Here is an 18439-nt window from a genome sequence, read left to right on the forward strand (position 1 = left end):
GAGACCTTGCTGTCTTCGTGCATCAGTCGCTGAAAGTAAGCGCGCAGGTACAGCAGGCAGTAAAGAAGGCAAATGGTATGTTGGCCTTCATAGCGAGAGGATTGGAGTCTAGGAATAGAGATGTTTTACTGCAATTGTATCAGGCATTGGTGAGGCCACACCTGGAGTATTGTGCCCAGTTTTGGTGCCCTGATCTGAGGAAGGATGTTCTTGCTATGGAGGGAGAGCAGTGAAGGTTAACCAGGCTGATTCCTGGGATGGCGGGACTGTCATATGAGGAGAGACTGAGTCGGTTAGGATTATATTCATTTGAGTTTAGAGAATGAGGGGGTCTCATAGAAACGTACAAAATTCTAACAGGATTAGACTGGGTAGATTCAGAAAGAACGTTCCCGATGGTGGGGGAGTCCAGAACTAGGGGTCATAGTTTGAGGATAAGGGGTAAACCTTTTAGGACTGAGGTGAGGAGACATTTCTTCACCCAGAGAGCGGTGAATCTGTGGAATTCACTCCCACAGAAAGTAGTTGAGGCCAAAACGTTGTGTAATTTGAGGAAGGAATTAGATTTGCTCTCGGGGCGAAAGGGCTCGAGGGATATGGGGGAAGGCGGGATCAGGGTATTGAACTTGATGATCAGCCATGATCACAATGATTAGCGGAGCAGGCTCGAAGGGCCGAATGGCCTCCTCCTGGATCTCTGTCTGTTTCTATGTCGGAATTCTATGAACCAGATCCCAAATTAAATTCCTCCCCGCCCCACCCAGATTGGGAAGATTTTCCAAACAGGGAAGAAATTCCCAACACCAGGTCGATGATTGATCCATGAATTGTTGAGTGTTAGCCTCTATCTCTCCAGTGATATCCCATTGACAGAGTTAGAAAGACTGCTCAGAGTGGAGTGTGACAGATTGAAGTGTCGGACTGCACGCGGTGTGAGCTGTCACCTGACCAATATGGAGCTCGCTCTCCAAGTGTCACATCTCCCAATAAATTACTCTCCGTCTCTTCATTCTTTCTCATTCTTTAACTTTACATCTCAACATCTTCACAGAATCATTTCATTGAAATGTGGAGAGTTTATCTGATTTGAAAGTAGTGATGTGATCAGTGACCCAGATTTATTTGTGAGGAAGAATCTAACACGAGACCAAATGTGTAAATGCATCACCCTCTTTATTTCACAGTGAGAATCCATTCCCAGCAGTTTGAAAAACAAAAGACAAACAAAGACTCGAAGACGATGGATTATTTACTGCACCAGACAAACCTGTGAATGGGTCACCTGTTAACGGGAGTCAGATCTGAATCGATCATTTTCTCAGTCACAGATTCAGTCTGTCGATATTCCCAAAGTCAGCTCCCAGTGTGGGTTTGAGGAGATCTGAATGGAAACTTTATTCCATCTTCAGTCTCTGGATTCTAATTTTAAACTGGGATTCTTTCTCCGGTTTAAGGACCAGTTTTAAGCTGCTTCACACCTGGGTCACAAAACTCCCACTTTCACTTTCCTGACCTGGGCCCATCTGTTTCCTGAACTTGGACTGATCTGAGTCAGACCAAACCGGGTTGAGAAACAACCTTTTTAATCATCCCCACCACAATGTCCAGTGTTTGATTCTCAGGACTGGCAGGAAAAGGGAATATTTTACTGCCCACACAGGGTGTGGTTTCCATTAGCAGGTTTCTCCAGTGAGTGACGTGTTCTTCCTACAGTGTCCAGTGTCTATTCCACACAGTCTGTTATATGGTCCATTCCCATTATATTTCAGAGCACAGGACACAGAACTATTCAAACATTGAAGGAAAATCTTCCCGATGATGTGATGAAAATCTCATTATTTTACAAATGGTGAACACACTGTCTCTTTACAGTTTAAACATTCCCTCGTAAATAAATAATTCCATCTGGAACTAACTCCGACTGAGAGAGCCCAGGAACAGTCCCACATCTGATCACTCCATGATTTCACATTTAACAGCTTCAATACTCTGTGCTCTGTCACAAATCCCAACTCTTTTCACATCAACTTGAAACATTCTGGGCAGTATGATGGATAAATATGAATATACTCCATGGCTGTGTGAAGATAGAAAATTCTGGAACTATATCTGTCACTAGGACCATCTCAGTCTCAGTCTCACAATTCATTGAAAGCAAGATTACAGAAAAAGCAAATTAGTGCAGTGATGAATCCCCGTTCCCCAATAGAGGGCCCACCACCCGGTACAATTGAGTTTTGCCCTGTATCTGTGCAGTGTGGAGACGTGTTCAGCAATGAATTTCAGACGTTGAAGGGAGACTTAATTATAAATAATATTAACGGGAAATAGAGCAGGCGGGACTCAGAGACAGTCAAATATATCAGGGCTGGAGTCACATGTACGGTTCACGTGTGGGTGGACGATCACGTGTTTGCTCCACATTTGGTTGGTTAAGTGAGTGGTTAAGAACATGGCAGGTAGAATATGATGTGGTGATGTTTGGGCTCCTTAGTTAAGGGTGGATGAACCGAGTTTTGTGGGAGTGCATTCCCTGTTTATGAGACAGATTACACACTCGAGGGACAGTGTGGGAAGGTGGAGTTAAGGTCGATGATCAGCCATGATCTTCCTGAATGGTGGGGTGGATTGACGAGTCTCTGTTTTTATTTAATTTTGAGCAGACAAAACGGCCCAGCCCCAGGTGAGAACCAAGATGACCGGACAATGTGGGGAGAAACTGGACATCGAGAAAAGAACATTGTTTAGAATCATTGAGCTAAATAATCAATGGGACAGTGTATGGAAATGAGGAAGAAATGTTCACTGTTGATATTAATGTCGCTGAATAATTTTGAATCTAGAATAAATGCTGCAGTGTGTGTGTGGGAGTCATAATTACTAACTGCCAGTAGAGGGCAATATTTCTAAACAGGGTCACAGGGATTTTGAGATGGACATTGGTGGAATTGTCCAAAATGCCAATATTGACACATATACGTAACCTGTCTGATGAACAGACATTGCGTTCCCTCAAAGGTAAATATAACCGTCTTGAGGTAAGGAGATTAAAACTATGCTCAGTATTCCAGATTAAACCCAATGGAAAGTTAAACAGTTTTAGAATAGAGTTAAGCATATCTCACTGTTTCATGTTCAGAAAGGCAACAGAACCTCCCAGAAAACCTTGATTCTCCCGTCTTTTCAAAACCCATTCCCATTAGCCCGTCTATGGTAAAAATATCCATGATGAAATATGTGCTATCGAAGGATTGGTTGTCCTGTTCCAGGTCCTTCATTATTTGAAACAGGTGCTCTTCCATTTGCTGTTCATCAACTTTCGTGTCAAAAGCCCTGCAACAGAATTAAGAACAGAGGAATTTAATTTTTACCCTCCTGACAAAACCTGTTTGGAAAGTCGGTTGCCAGGACAACAGGGACAGGAGTTGACCATTCAGCCCATTGAGTCGCCTGCACCAGTCAGTTAGTCCACAGCTGGAGTAAGACCATCGAGAAGCTGGCCAAATGGGCAGACAAGTGGCAGATAGAGTTTAACACAGAGAAATGTGAGGTGATGCATTTTACAGAGAGGATGGAGAGAGTCTATCCAGACTTAATGGCTCAGTTCTAAAGAGAGTGCAGTAGCAGAGGGACCTCGGGGTGCCCGCCCAGGATAGATTCTCTGCCATTCCGGCGGGAAAAACGCCAGTGTGAGAAACATTCATCACAATGTAGTGTGCCAAAGTCAGGATGCCTGGCGCTGCCCACAGAGTTGAGGATGGAGAGCGCCCACAACCCTGGACCCTGGAGCACTACAGCAGTGGGTTGGGGGAGATTGGGACCATGGATCTTCCGTATCATGTGTTCTGGAGGGGGTCCTTCTGCTGGCCTGTTTCTGGGTGACCAATGTTGCTGGAAATCGATCTGCATTTTCAGGAGGTCCACCTTCTTTTGTCAACATGGCTCAGTGTTGTTGGACATCTTTTCAATATGACACCCGGGCAGGAGGGCGGACTACACACCATCCAGGCCTGACCCACTGCTGAAAACAGTGGAAAACACCCAGGGGAATAATTAATGATGGGTGGGAAGATTCGGAGTGTTTTCCGGCAAGCGGCCATGTTCCTGCCCACGTTCCTGCCCACGCTCCTGCCCACGCTCCTGCCCACGTTCCTGCCCACATTCCTGCCCACATTCCTGCCCATTTTCCTGCCCACATTCCTGCCCCAGATCCTGCCCACGTTCCTGCTCACGCTCCTGCCCACGTTCCTGCCCACGTTCCTGCCCACGCTCCTGCCCACGTTCCTGCCCACATTCCTACCCACGCTCCTGCGCACGCTCCTGCTCACGCTCCTGCCCACGTTCCTGCCCACGTTCCTGCCCACGCTCCTGCCCATGTTCCTGCCCATGTTCCTGCCCACGTTCCTGCCCACGTTCCTGCCCTCGTTCCTGCCCACATTCCAGCCCCCTGTTTAGCACAGGGCTAAATCGCTGGCTTTGTACGCAGACGAAGGCAGGCCAGCAGCACAGTTCAATTCCCGTTACAACCTCCCCGAACAGGCGCCATAATGTGGCGACTAGGGGCTTTTCACAGTAACTTCATGAAGAATACTTGTGACAATAAGCGATTTTCATTTTATTTCATTTCATTTCCTGCCAATGTTCCTACCCACATTCCTGCCCACATTCCTGCCCACATTCCTGCCCTCGTTCCTGCCCACGGTCCTGCCCACATTCCTGCCCACATTCCTGCCCACATTCATAAGAACATAAGAACTAGGAGCAGGAGTAGGCCATGTGGCCCCTCGAGCCTGCTCCACCATTCAATGAGATCATGGCTGATCTTTTGTGGACTCAGCTCCACTCTCCGGCCCGTACACCATAACCCTTAATCCCTTTATTCTTCAAAAAACTGTCTATCTTTATCTTAAAAACATTTAATGAAGGAGCCTCTACTGCTTCACTGGGCAAGGAATTCCATAGATTCACAACCCTTTGGGTGAAGAAGTTCCTCCTAAACTCAGTCCTAAATCTACTTCCCCTTATTTTGAGGCAATGCCCCCTAGTTCTGCTTTCACCCGCCAGTGGAAACAACCTGCCCGCATCTATCCTATCTATTCTCTTCATAATTTTATATATTTCTATAAGATCCCCCCTCATCCTTCTAAATTCCAACGAGTACAGTCCCAGTCTACTCAACCTCTCCTCGTAATGCAACCCCTTCAGCTCTGGGATTAAGCTTGTGCCCACATTCCTGTCCCAGTTCCTGCCCACGTTCCTGCCCACATTCCTGCCCCAGTTCCTGCTCATGTTCCTGCCCCATTTCCTGCCCACATTACTGCCCATGCATTCCCACACTCCTGCCCCAGTTCCTGCCCACGTACATGCCCCAGATCCTGCCCACATTCCTGCCCCAGTTCCTGCCCACGTTCCTGCCCTCGTTCCTGCCAATGTTGCTGTCCCAGTTCCTGCCCATGTTCCTGCCCCAGTTCATACCCACATTCCTGCCCACGCTCCTGCCCCCATTCCTGCCCCAGTTCCTGCCCACGTTCCTGCCCCAGTTCCTGCCCACGTTCCTGCCCCAGTTCCTGCCCATGTTCCTCTCCCAGTTCCTGCCCATGTTCCTGCCCCAGTTCCTGCCCACATTCCTGCCACGTTCCTGCCCATGCTCTTGCCCGCATTCCTGCCCACGTTCCTGCCCACACCACAGCACTTAGTCTCAAAATGGGAGAATTGCTCCCCGGGCTGATGTTGCTACAAGATCTGACAGAAAGGAACATCAATCACAATATATCAGTCACTAAACTCACCTGCCATAGAACCAAACAGGAGGGGCTGTTACTATTTCAACTGTTGGATCTGTTGGTTGAGGCGGGTTGGTGACTTGAGGAACTATCTCAAGAAATACCCGGAATCTCTGCTGTATTTTGCCATTTTTCAAGTATCCAAAAACTCCCCAAGGTGCAGAGAGAGGAACAATAGTACCTGTGGACAGAGACACTGTTACAGCATTTAACTGGGTGATCAGCTGATAGATAGTCAGAGGTTACAGGTCAGGGGGCAGGGTCACTTTGGTGACATGTGGAAAATGTTGTGATGTCACTTTAAGGGAATATGCAAAGGCCCAAGTTGCCAGGATGGAGAGCAGCATGTGACCAGCATGGTCCCACTTGCAGTGTGAGTGCCGACTGTTGTGTTCTGCTTCTTCATGTAGCATAAGCTGCTTCCTTGATGTCGGCTCTGACAAAGGAAGGTTCAGACTTGGAGATGGTTTAACACATTTATTGAACGGTTAACAATTCTCCTACTTGAGTTTGACTCTCCTGCTAATCTTGCTATAGTAACTCAGTCTAACTAACCAGTCTGCTCTCAGCCATGCGGTGAGTGTGATGCTTCCTGATCTGCCCCTGTCTCTCTGAGTGTCCTTTTATATGGGTACCTTGTGGTAGTGTCACCTCTGGGTGTCTTGACTGCTCATTGGACGTGTCCTATCTTATTGACCTATCGGTTGAATGTCTGTGTGTCATGATGTCTCTGGTGCTCCCTCTAGTGTTTATTTAGTTGCAGTGTGTTTACATTAACCCCTTGTGTATTTACAGTGATGCACATCACCACACCGACACCATATTGAAATGTCCGTCCCGCTCACTCATATCACTCTGTGCAGCCCCCTCCCTTCACCAGACTGTGCAGCACGTTAACACCCAGCTGGGAAAGTCTCACAGCCTCGAGGGACAGTCTGTTCCTCAATCTACCCCCTGCTGCCCCCCTCCCGAGACCTATCCCCCACAAACTCGTCACTGCCGCCCGAGCGCTACCGCCCCCACAATCCCCCTGCCAACACGAGCCCTTACACCCCCCCGACACCCGTTGCACAACCCTCCTTCCACATTGCCCCTCTCGTCTTTGTCAAGCCATCAGGACTCTCTGGACAGCACAGAGCTGTCCAGATAGACACTGGTGTGTGTCACTGCTGGAAGGGACAGACAGCACAGAGCTGTCCAGATAGACACTGGTGTGTGTCACTGCTGGAAGGGACAGACAGCACAGAGCTGTCCAGATAGACACTGGTGTGTGTCACTGCTGGAAGGGACAGACAGCACAGAGCTGTCCAGATAGACACTGGTGTGTGTCACTGCTGGAAGGGACAGACAGCACAGAGCTGTCCAGATCGACACTGGTGTGTGTCACTGCTGGAAGGGACAGACAGCACAGAGCTGTCCAGATAGACACTGGTGTGTGTCACTGCTGGAAGGGACAGACAGCACAGAGCTGTCCAGATAGACACTGGTGTGTGTCACTGCTGGAAGGGACAGACAGCACAGAGCTGTCCAGATCGACACTGGTGTGTGTCACTGCTGTAAGGGACAGACAGCACAGAGCTGTCCAGATAGACACTGGTGTGTGTCACTGCTGGAAGGGACAGACAGCACAGAGCTGTCCAGATAGACACTGGTGTGAGTCACTGCTGGAAGGGACAGACAGCACAGAGCTGTCCAGATAGACACTGGTGTGTGTCACTGCTGGAAGGGACAGACAGCACAGAGCTGTCCAGATAGACACTGGTGTGTGTCACTGCTGGAAGGGACAGACAGCACAGAGCTGTCCTGATAGACACTGGTGTGTGTCACTGCTGGAAGGGGGAGACAGCACAGAGCTGTCCAGATAGACACTGGTGTGTGTCACTGCTGGAAGGGACAGACAGCACAGAGCTGTCCTGATAGACACTGGTGTTTGTCACTGCTGGAAGGGACATACAGCACAGAGCTGTCCAGATTGACACTGGTGTGTGTCACTGCTGGAAGGGACAGACAGCACAGAGCTGTCCAGATAGACACTGGTGTGGGTCGCTGCTGGAAGGGGGAGACAGCACAGAGCTGTCCAGATAGACACTGGTAAGTGTCACTGCTGGAAGGGACAGACAGCACAGAGCTGTCCAGACAGACACTGGTGTGTGTCGCTGCTGGAAGGGACAGACAGCACAGAGCTGTCCAGATAGACACTGGTGTGTGTCGCTGCTGGAAGGGACAGACAGCACCGATCTGTCCAGATAGACACTGGTGTGTATCACTGCTGGAAGGGACAGACAGCACAGAGCTGTCCTGATAGACACTGGTGTTTGTCACTGCTGGAAGGGACATACAGCACAGAGCTGTCCAGATAGACACTGGTGTGTGTCACTGCTGGAGGGGACAGACAGCACAGAGCAGTCCAGATAGACACTGGTGTGTGTAGCTGCTGGAAGGGGGAGACAGCACAGAGCTGTCCAGATAGACACTGGTGTGTGTCACTGCTGGAAGGGACATACAGCACAGAGCTGTCCAGATAGACACTGGTGTGTATCGCTGCTGGATGGGACAGGCAGCACAGAGCTGTCCAGATAGACACTGGTGTGTGTCACTGCTGGAAGGGACAGACAGCACAGAGCTGTCCTGATAGACACTGGTATGTGTCACTGCTGGAAGGGACAGACAGCACAGAGCTGTCCAGATAGACACTGGTGTGTGTCACTGCTGGAAGGGGGAGACAGCACAGAGCTGTCCAGATAGACACTGGTGTGTGTCACTGCTGGAAGTGGGAGACAGCACAGAGCTGTCCAGATAGACACTGGTGTGTGTCACTGCTGGAAGGGACAGACAGCACAGAGCTGTCCTGATAGACACTGGTATGTGTCACTGCTGGAAGGGACAGACAGCACAGAGCTGTCCAGATAGACACTGGTGTGTGTCACTGCTGGAAGGGACAGACAGCACAGAGCTGTCCTGATAGACACTGGTATGTGTCACTGCTGGAAGGGACAGACAGCACAGAGCTGTCCAGATAGACACTGGTATGTGTCACTGCTGGAAGGGACAGACAGCACAGAGCTGTCCAGATAGACACTGGTATGTGTCACTGCTGGAAGGGACAGACAGCACAGAGCTGTCCAGATAGACACTGGTGTGTGTCACTGCTGGAAGGGACAGACAGCACAGAGCTGTCCAGATAGACACTGGTGTGTGTCACTGCTGGAAGGGACAGACAGCACAGAGCTGTCCAGATAGACACTGGTGTGTGTCACTGCTGGAAGTGGGAGACAGCACAGAGCTGTCCAGATAGACACTGGTGTGTGTCACTGCTGGAAGGGACAGACAGCACAGAGCTGTCCAGATAGACACTGGTGTGTGTCACTGCTGGAAGGGACAGACAGCACAGAGCTGTCCAGATAGACACTGGTGTGTGTCACTGCTGGAAGTGGGAGACAGCACAGAGCTGTCCAGATAGACACTGGTGTGTGTCACTGCTGGAAGGGACAGACAGCACAGAGCTGTCCAGATAGACACTGGTGTGTGTCACTGCTGGAAGGGACAGACAGCACAGAGCTGGCCAGATAGACACTGGTGTGTGTCACTGCTGGAAGGGACAGACAGCACAGAGCTGTCCAGATAGACACTGGTGTGTGTCACTGCTGGAAGTGGGAGACAGCACAGAGCTGTCCAGATAGACACTGGTGTGTGTCACTGCTGGAAGGGACATACAGCACAGAGCTGTCCAGATAGACACTGGTGTGTGTCACTGCTGGAAGGGACAGACAGCACAGAGCTGTCCAGATAGACACTGGTGTGTGTCACTGCTGGAAGGGACAGACAGCACAGAGCTGTCCTGATAGACACTGGTGTGTGTCACTGCTGGAAGGGACATACAGCACAGAGCTGTCCAGATAGACACTGGTGTGTGTCACTGCTGGAAGGGACAGACAGCACAGAGCTGTCCAGATAGACACTGGTGTGTGTCACTGCTGAAAGGGACAGACAGCACACAGCTGTCCAGATAGCCACTGGTGTGTTTCACTGCTGGAAGGGACATACAGCACAGAGCTGTCCAGATAGACACTGGTGTGTGTCACTGCTGGAAGGGACGGACAGCACAGAGCTGTCCAGATAGACACTGGTGTGTGTCGCTGCTGGATGGGGGAGACAGCACAGAGCTGTCCAGATAGACACTGGTATGTGTCACTGCTGGAAGGGACAGACAGCACAGAGCTGTCCAGATAGACACTGGTGTGTGTCACTGCTGGAAGGGACAGACAGCACAGAGCTGTCCAGATAGACACTGGTGTGTCACTGCTGGAAGGGACAGACAGCACAGAGCTGTCCTGATAGACACTGGTGTGTGTCACTGCTGGAAGGGACAGACAGCACAGAGCTGTCCAGATAGACACTGGTGTGTGTCACTGCTGGAAGGGACAGACAGCACAGAGCTGTCCAGATAGACACTGGTGTGTGTCACTGCTGGAAGGGACAGGCTGCACAGAGCTGTCCAGATAGACACTGGTGTGTGTCACTGCTAGAAGGGACAGACAGCACAGAGCTGTCCAGATAGACACTGGTGTGTATCACTGCTGGAAGGGACAGACAGCACAGAGCTGTCCTGATAGACACTGGTGTGTGTCGCTGCTGGATGGGACAGGCAGCACAGAGCTGTCCAGATAGACACTGGTGTGTGTCACTGCTGGAAGGGACAGACAGCACAGAGCTGTCCAGATAGACACTGGTGTGTGTCATTGCTGGAAGGGACAGACAGCACAGAGCTGTCCAGATAGACACTGGTGTGTGTCACTGCTGGAAGGGACAGACAGCACAGAGCTGTCCTGATAGACACTGGTGTGTGTCACTGCTGGAAGGGACATACAGCACAGAGCTGTCCAGATAGACACTGGTGTGTGTCACTGCTGGAAGGGACAGACAGCACAGAGCTGTCCAGATAGACACTGGTGTGTGTCGCTGCTGGATGGGACAGGCAGCACAGAGCTGTCCAGATAGACACTGGTGTGTGTCACTGCTGGAAGGGACAGACAGCACAGAGCTGTCCTGATAGACACTGGTGTTTGTCACTGCTGGAAGGGACAGACAGCACAGAGCTGTCCAGATAGACACTGGTGTGTGTCACTGCTGGAAGGGACAGACAGCACAGAGCTGTCCTGATAGACACTGGTGTGTGTCACTGCTGGAAGGGACAGACAGCACAGAGCTGTCCAGATAGACACTGGTGTGTGTCACTGCTGGAAGGGACAGATAGCACAGAGCTGTCCAGATAGATACTGGTGTGTGTAACTGCTGGAAGGGACAGACAGCACAGAGCTGTCCAGATAGACACTGGTGTGTGTCACTACTGGAAGGGGGAGACAGCACAGAGCTGTCCAGATGGACACTGGTGTGAGTCACTGCTGGAAGGGACAGACAGCACAGAGCTGTCCAGATAGACACTGGTGTGTGTCACTGCTGGAAGTGGGAGACAGCACAGAGCTGTCCAGATAGACACTGGTGTGTGTCACTGCTGGAAGGGACAGACAGCACAGAGCTGTCCTGATAGACACTGGTATGTGTCACTGCTGGAAGGGACAGACAGCACAGAGCTGTCCAGATAGACACTGGTGTGTGTCACTGCTGGAAGGGACAGACAGCACAGAGCTGTCCTGATAGACACTGGTATGTGTCACTGCTGGAAGGGACAGACAGCACAGAGCTGTCCAGATAGACACTGGTATGTGTCACTGCTGGAAGGGACAGACAGCACAGAGCTGTCCAGATAGACACTGGTATGTGTCACTGCTGGAAGGGACAGACAGCACAGAGCTGTCCAGATAGATACTGGTGTGTGTCACTGCTGGAAGGGACAGACAGCACAGAGCTGTCCAGATAGACACTGGTGTGTGTCACTGCTGGATGGGGGAGACAGCACAGAGCTGACCAGATAGACACTGGTGTGTGTCACTGCTGGAAGGGACAGACAGCACAGAGCTGTCCAGATAGACACTGGTGTGTGTCACTGCTGGAAGGGACAGACAGCACAGAGCTGTCCAGATAGACACTGGTGTGTGTCACTGCTGGAAGGGACAGACAGCACAGAGCTGTCCAGATAGACACTGGTGTGTGTCACTGCTGGAAGTGGGAGACAGCACAGAGCTGTCCAGATAGACACTGGTGTGTGTCACTGCTGGAAGGGACATACAGCACAGAGCTGTCCAGATAGACACTGGTGTGTGTCACTGCTGGAAGGGACAGACAGCACAGAGCTGTCCAGATAGACACTGGTGTGTGTCACTGCTGGAAGGGACAGACAGCACAGAGCTGTCCTGATAGACACTGGTGTGTGTCACTGCTGGAAGGGACAGACAGCACAGAGCTGTCCAGATAGACACTGGTGTGTGTCACTGCTGAAAGGGACAGACAGCACACAGCTGTCCAGATAGACACTGGTGTGTGTCGCTGCTGGAAGGGACAGACAGCACAGAGCTGTCCAGATAGACACTGGTGTGTTTCACTGCTGGAAGGGACAGACAGCACAGAGCTGTCCAGATAGACACTGGTGTGTGTCACTGCTGGAAGGGACAGACAGCACAGAGCTGTCCTGATAGACACTGGTGTGTGTCACTGCTGGAAGGGACATACAGCACAGAGCTGTCCAGATAGACACTGGTGTGTGTCACTGCTGGAAGGGACAGACAGCACAGAGCTGTCCAGATAGACACTGGTGTGTGTCACTGCTGAAAGGGACAGACAGCACAGAGCTGTCCAGATAGACACTGGTGTGTGTCGCTGCTGGATGGGACACGCAGCACAGAGCTGTCCAGATAGACACTGGTGTGTGTCACTGCTGGAAGGGACAGGCAGCACAGAGCTGTCCAGATAGACACTGGTGTGTGTCACTGCTGTAAGGGACAGACAGCACAGAGCTGTCCTGATAGACACTGGTGTTTGTCACTGCTGGAAGGGACAGACAGCACAGAGCTGTCCAGATAGACACTGGTGTGTGTCACTGCTGGAAGGGACATATAGCACAGAGCTGTCCAGATAGATACTGGTGTGTGTAACTGCTGGAAGGGACAGACAGCACAGAGCTGTCCAGATAGACACTGGTGTGTGTCACTACTGGAAGGGGGAGACAGCACAGAGCTGTCCAGATGGACACTGGTGTGTGTCACTGCTGGAAGTGGGAGACAGCACAGAGCTGTCCAGATAGACACTGGTGTGTGTCGCTGCTGGAAGGGACAGACAGCACAGAGCTGTCCAGATAGACACTGGTGTGTGTCACTGCTGGAAGGGACAGACAGCACAGAGCTGTCCAGATAGACACTGGTGTGTTTCACTGCTGGAAGGGACAGACAGCACAGAGCTGTCCTGATAGACACTGGTGTGTGTCACTGCTGGAAGGGACAGACAGCACAGAGCTGTCCAGATAGACACTGGTGTGTGTCACTGCTGGAAGGGACAGACAGCACAGAGCTGTCCAGATAGACACTGGTGTGTGTCACTGCTGGAAGGGGGAGACAGCACAGAGCTGTCCAGATAGACACTGGTGTGTGTCACTGCTGGAAGTGACAGACAGCACAGAGCTGTCCAGATAGACACAGGTGTGTGTCACTGCTGGAAGGGACATATAGCACAGAGCTGTCCAGATAGACACTGGTGTGTGTCACTGCTGGAAGGGACAGACAGCACAGAGCTGTCCAGATAGACACTGGTGTGTGTCACTGCTGGAAGGGACAGACAGCCAGAGCTGTCCAGATAGACACTGGTGTGTGTCACTGCTGGAAGTGGGAGACAGCACAGAGCTGTCCAGATAGACACTGGTGTGTGTCACTGCTGGAAGGGACAGACAGCACAGAGCTGTCCAGATAGACACTGGTGTGTGTCACTGCTGGAAGGGACAGACAGCACAGAGCTGTCCAGATAGACACTGGTGTGTGTCACTGCTGGAAGGGACAGACAGCACAGAGCTGTCCAGATAGACACTGGTGTGTGTCACTGCTGGAAGGGACAGACAGCACAGAGCTGTCCAGATAGACACTGGTGTGTGTCACTGCTGGAAGGGACATACAGCACAGAGCTGTCCAGATAGACACTGGTGTGTGTCACTGCTGGAAGGGACAGACAGCACAGAGCTGTCCAGATAGACACTGGTGTGTGTCACTGCTGGAAGGGACAGACAACACAGAGCTGTCCAGATAGACACTGGTGTGTGTCACTGCTGGAAGTGGGAGACAGCACAGAGCTGTCCAGATAGACACTGGTGTGTGTCGCTGCTGGAGGGGGAGAAGGAGACTCCTGTACTCGCAGCCCTGGCACAATACTGAACGGGAAACGGTGGCACAGGCGTGTCCATGGGTCCAGCAGCACGGTGCTGCCCATGAAGACGAGCTGGGCATGGAGACGGAGGGCAGGAAGTGTGGTGAACGATGCATCAGAAGCGGCGCAGCACTGTGGCAGTGTTGCATTCACCTCAAATATCGGGTGAACCGAGAGCCCCCTGTTCACGCCAGCCTTCATCACCATTAACCCGCCATTGGGAGACTTGTAACGGAATTTTACACCAGCGGGTATTCGACGGTCTGGCTCCCACCAGATTCACCGCATCCAGCCGGCACTAAGAGAATTGGGAGAATGGGGTCCCTGGTTTAACAGAGCTGTGAGTGAGGTCGGTCTCATTGCTCTATTGGACTGATCCATTTAATTGCACGGACCCTCTCTTCACTTTCCCCATTCGTTAAACATTTCTCTGTTGAATTTTAGCCTTGCATTTGTTTCCAGTTCATTCCCGTGACTTCCGGCCTCCCCATAGTTGGATTTGGAGAGGGTTTTCCAAAGATGTTACATTCGCGCCACACAAGTGCCCGGCAATGACCATCTCCGACAAGAGAGGGTCTCACCCTCTCCCCAGAGAGCGGGGAATCTGTGGAATTTGAAGAAGGAATTAGATTTGATCTTGGGACGAAAGGGATCGAGGGAGATGGGGGAAGGTGGGATCAGGGTATTGAACTTGATGATCAGCCATGATCAGAATGAATGGCGGGGCAGTCTCGAAGGGCCGAATGGCCTCCTCCTGCTTCTATTTTCCCGGTTTGTTTCTATGTGTGTAAGTAGCCCAAATAGCGCCTCAACCCACTGGTCACATGTGACCGCGGAACGCTCTGGGATTGACAATTCTTTGCTCAGTGTGTCAGTCTGTACAGAAAGTTTCAAACGTGACAGGTTAAAGAGTGAGTGGCTGTTTTAGAATCTGTTGTTACTTTGAAGGAACATCTGACATACCTGCAACATTCCCACAACGTGCATAACTGAATAGTTTGTCCAGACCGATCGCCAGCGCACTTTTAATATCCACGGCATCAACTTCAGTTTGAACCCTCAGGCGTTTTTTGAATTGTGCCTCAAGATAATTCTAAAACAAGAAAATAAAATCCATCACCATGTGACACAACTGAACTCGCACCAAAACACATCAGTGTTGAGGGGACTGTCCTCGGTTCCCAGGTGTGGGAGCAGTATTCATGTCCTGTGATAGGGAGACCCCCACACAGATACCCCAGTGATAGGGAGACCCACCCCACGGAGACCCCAGTGATAGGGCGACCCCCCCCCCACAGAGACCCCAGTGATAGGGAGACCCGCCCCACAGAGACCCCTGTGATAGGGAGACCCGCCCCACAGAGACCCCTGTGATAGGGCGAACCCCACACAGAGACCCCTGTGATAGGGAGACCCCCCTCACAGAGACCCCTGTGTGAGGGAGACCCCCCACAGAGACCCCTGTGATAGGGAGACCCCCTCACAGAGACCCCTGTGATAGGGAGACCCCCCCACAAAGACCCCTGTGATAGGGAGAACCCCACACAGAGACCCCTGTGAGAGGGAGACCCCCCTCAGAGATCCCTGTGATAGGGAGACCTTCACAGAGACCCCTGTGATAGGGAGAACCCCACACAGAGACCCCTGTGATAGGGAGACCCCCACAGAGACCCCTGTGATAGGGAGAACCCCACACAGAGACCCCTGTGAGAGGGAGACCCCCCCACAGAGACCCCTGTGATAGGGAGACCCCCACAGAGACCCCTGTGATAGGGAGAACCCCACACAGAGACCCCTGTGAGAGGGAGACCCCCCCACAGAGGCCCCTGTGATAGGGAGACCTCCTTAGCACAGGGCTAAATAGCGGGCTTTGAAAGCAGACCAAGGCAGGCCAGCAGCACGGTTCAATTCCCGTAACAGCCTCCCCGAACAGGCGCCGGAATGTGGCGACTAGGGGCTTTTCACAGTAACTTCATTTGAAGCCTACTTGTGACAATAAGCGATTTTCATATTTGTCAAGAAAGACCTTCCACGCTGACTATTCCTGATTAATCCGTGTCTAAAGTACAGATAGATTCTGCTCCTCAGAATACTTTCCTGATCCCAGCCTTGAATTTAGAAATCATTAACTGTGTGAGTGCCGGGTCCCGGGATGTGTGAACCGCCCGGGGCAGATATTTCACTGTTTATTCCAGTTCACACACTCAGCATTGACAACCCTCCCTGCCTGAGTCAGACAGATGTTTGACAGTAAAGAGAGTAAAGGGGACTCGACCGAAAAACACAGGCATTAAATAATTTCCACTGGTACGAACATTACAGAATGCAGCGAACTCTGAAGGGCAGCACGGTATCACAGTGGTTAGCACTGTTGCTTCACTGCTCCAGGGTCCTGGGTTCAATTCCCGGCCTGGGTGACCGGGTACTCCGGTTTCCTCCCACAAGTCCCGAAAGACATGCTGTTAGGTGAATCGGACATTCTGAATTCTCCCTCTGTGACCCAAACAGGCGCCGGAATGTGGCGACTAGGGGCTTTTCACAGTAACATCATTGCAGTGTTAATGTAAGCCTACTTATGACAATAATAAAGATTATTCTTGTTCTAATTATACTTACCTTGTCCTCAATGGTTTCTGCGGGTTTCTGGCAGTCATTTTCATTACAGAAACCGATCACCTCTTCTGCTACGTCGAGTGCAGCGAGTTGGTTCCAGAACAGGACAGACACGGTTAAGAAGATTCGCAGCATCTTGGTGTCGGTACAGGTCACTGGTGAATTCACTGAATGACCCTCAGCACCTTCAGCTCGATCTGCAGTTTGAGCAGAGAGCTCTGGGATTTTTATACAGTTTTAAGGGGACGATTTTGAATAAAGTTCAGCTACGGGAACATCAGATGTTGAAGAAACGCCCCAGCTGATTAACTATGGAAATGTTTTTGGGTGTTTTGATCACAGCCTGGAATTTAGAAACCATGGGCAGCACGGTATCACAGTGGTTAGCACTGTTGCTTCACTGCTCCAGTGTCCCTGGTTCGATTCCCGGCTTGGGTCACTGTCTGTGTGGAGTCTGCACATTCTCCCCGTGTCTGCGTGGGTTTCCTCCGGGTGCTCCGGTTTCCTCCCACAAGTCCCGAAAGACGTGCTGTTGGTGAATTGGACATTCTGAATTCTCCCTCTGTGTACCCGAACAGGCGCAGGAATGTGGCAACGAGGGGGTTTACACAGTAACTTCATTGCAGTGTTAATGTAAGCCTGCTTGTGACAATAATAAAGATTATTATTATCTCGGTGATGCCGTTTACCAGGAAATGTGAATCGCCCGAGGCAGATATTTCACTATTGATTCCAATTCACACACTCAGCATTGATCCCCCTGCCTGAGTTAGACAGGAAATGTGAACCGCCCGGGGCAGATATTTCACTATTGATTCCAGTTCACACACTCAGCATTGACCCCCCTGCCTGAGTTAGACAGGAAATGTGAACCGCCCGGGGCAGATATTTCACTATTGATTCCAGTTCACACACTCAGCATTGACCCCCATGCCTGAGTTAGACAGGAAATGTGAACCGCCCGGGGCAGATATTTCACTATTGATTCCAGTTCACACACTCAGCATCGATCCCCCTGCCTGAGTTAGACAGGAAATGTGAACAGCCCGGGGCAGATATTTCTCTATTAATTCCAGTTCACACACTCAGCATTGACCCCACTGCCTGAGTTAGACAGGAAATGTGAACCGCCCGGGGCAGATATTTCACTATTAATTCCAGTTCACACACTCAGCATTGACCCCCCTGCCTGAGTTAGACAGGAAATGAGAACCGCCCGGGCCAGATATTTCACTATTGATTCCAGTTCACACACTCAGCATTGATTCCCCTGCCTGAGTTAGACAGGAAATGTGAACCGCCCGGGGCAGATATTTCACTATTGATTCCAGTTCACACACTCAGCATCGATCCTCCTGCCTGAGTTAGACAGGAAATGTGAATCGCCCGGGGCAGATATTTCACTATTGATTCCAGTTCACACACTCAGCATTGACCCCCCTGCCTGAGGTAGACAGGAAATGTGAACTGCCCGGGGCAGATATTTCACTATTGATTCCAGTTCACACACTCAGCATCGATCCACCTGCCTGAGTTAGACAGGAAATGTGAACCGCCCGGGGCAGATATTTCACTATTGATTCCAGTTAACACACTCAGCATTGATCACCCTGCCTGAGTTAGACAGGAAATGTGAATCGCCCGGGGCAGACATTTCACTATTGATTCCAGTTCACACACTCAGCATTGACCCCCCTGCCTGAGTTAGACAGGAAATGTGAATCGCCCGGGGCAGATAT

At 51.1% G+C, this 18439-nt stretch overlaps 1 protein-coding gene across 1 annotated transcript; it reads right to left on the reverse strand.

The window, feature by feature from the left end:
• Window positions 1–1167: 1167 nt before the first annotated feature.
• On the reverse strand, window positions 1168–16891 carry LOC140411769 (uncharacterized). Its single transcript, XM_072500752.1, has 4 exons — window positions 16704–16891; window positions 15051–15180; window positions 5790–5964; window positions 1168–3333 (listed from the first exon to the last, which is right to left on the reverse strand). Exons 1-4 carry the CDS (start codon window positions 16833–16835, stop codon window positions 3111–3113), a joined length of 660 nt encoding a protein of 219 aa, XP_072356853.1. The 5' UTR covers window positions 16836–16891; the 3' UTR covers window positions 1168–3110.
• Between the last annotated feature and the right edge of the window lie 1548 nt (window positions 16892–18439).

Source organism: Scyliorhinus torazame, chromosome 4 (assembly GCF_047496885.1).
Source record: "Scyliorhinus torazame isolate Kashiwa2021f chromosome 4, sScyTor2.1, whole genome shotgun sequence".
Classification (NCBI taxonomy): domain Eukaryota; kingdom Metazoa; phylum Chordata; class Chondrichthyes; order Carcharhiniformes; family Scyliorhinidae; genus Scyliorhinus; species Scyliorhinus torazame.

Coding starts and splice junctions, on each gene's coding strand:
- LOC140411769 (XM_072500752.1), bottom strand. CDS start 16,835: ATGCTGCGAATCTTCTTAACCGTGTCTGTCCTGTTCTGGAACCAACTC. Junction 5,965..15,050: donor ACGTTGTGGGAATGTTGCAG/GTATGTCAGATG, acceptor CTCTGTCCACAG/GTACTATTGTTCCTCTCTCT. Junction 3,334..5,789: donor CCTGTTTGGTTCTATGGCAG/GTGAGTTTAGTG, acceptor ATTCTGTTGCAG/GGCTTTTGACACGAAAGTTG.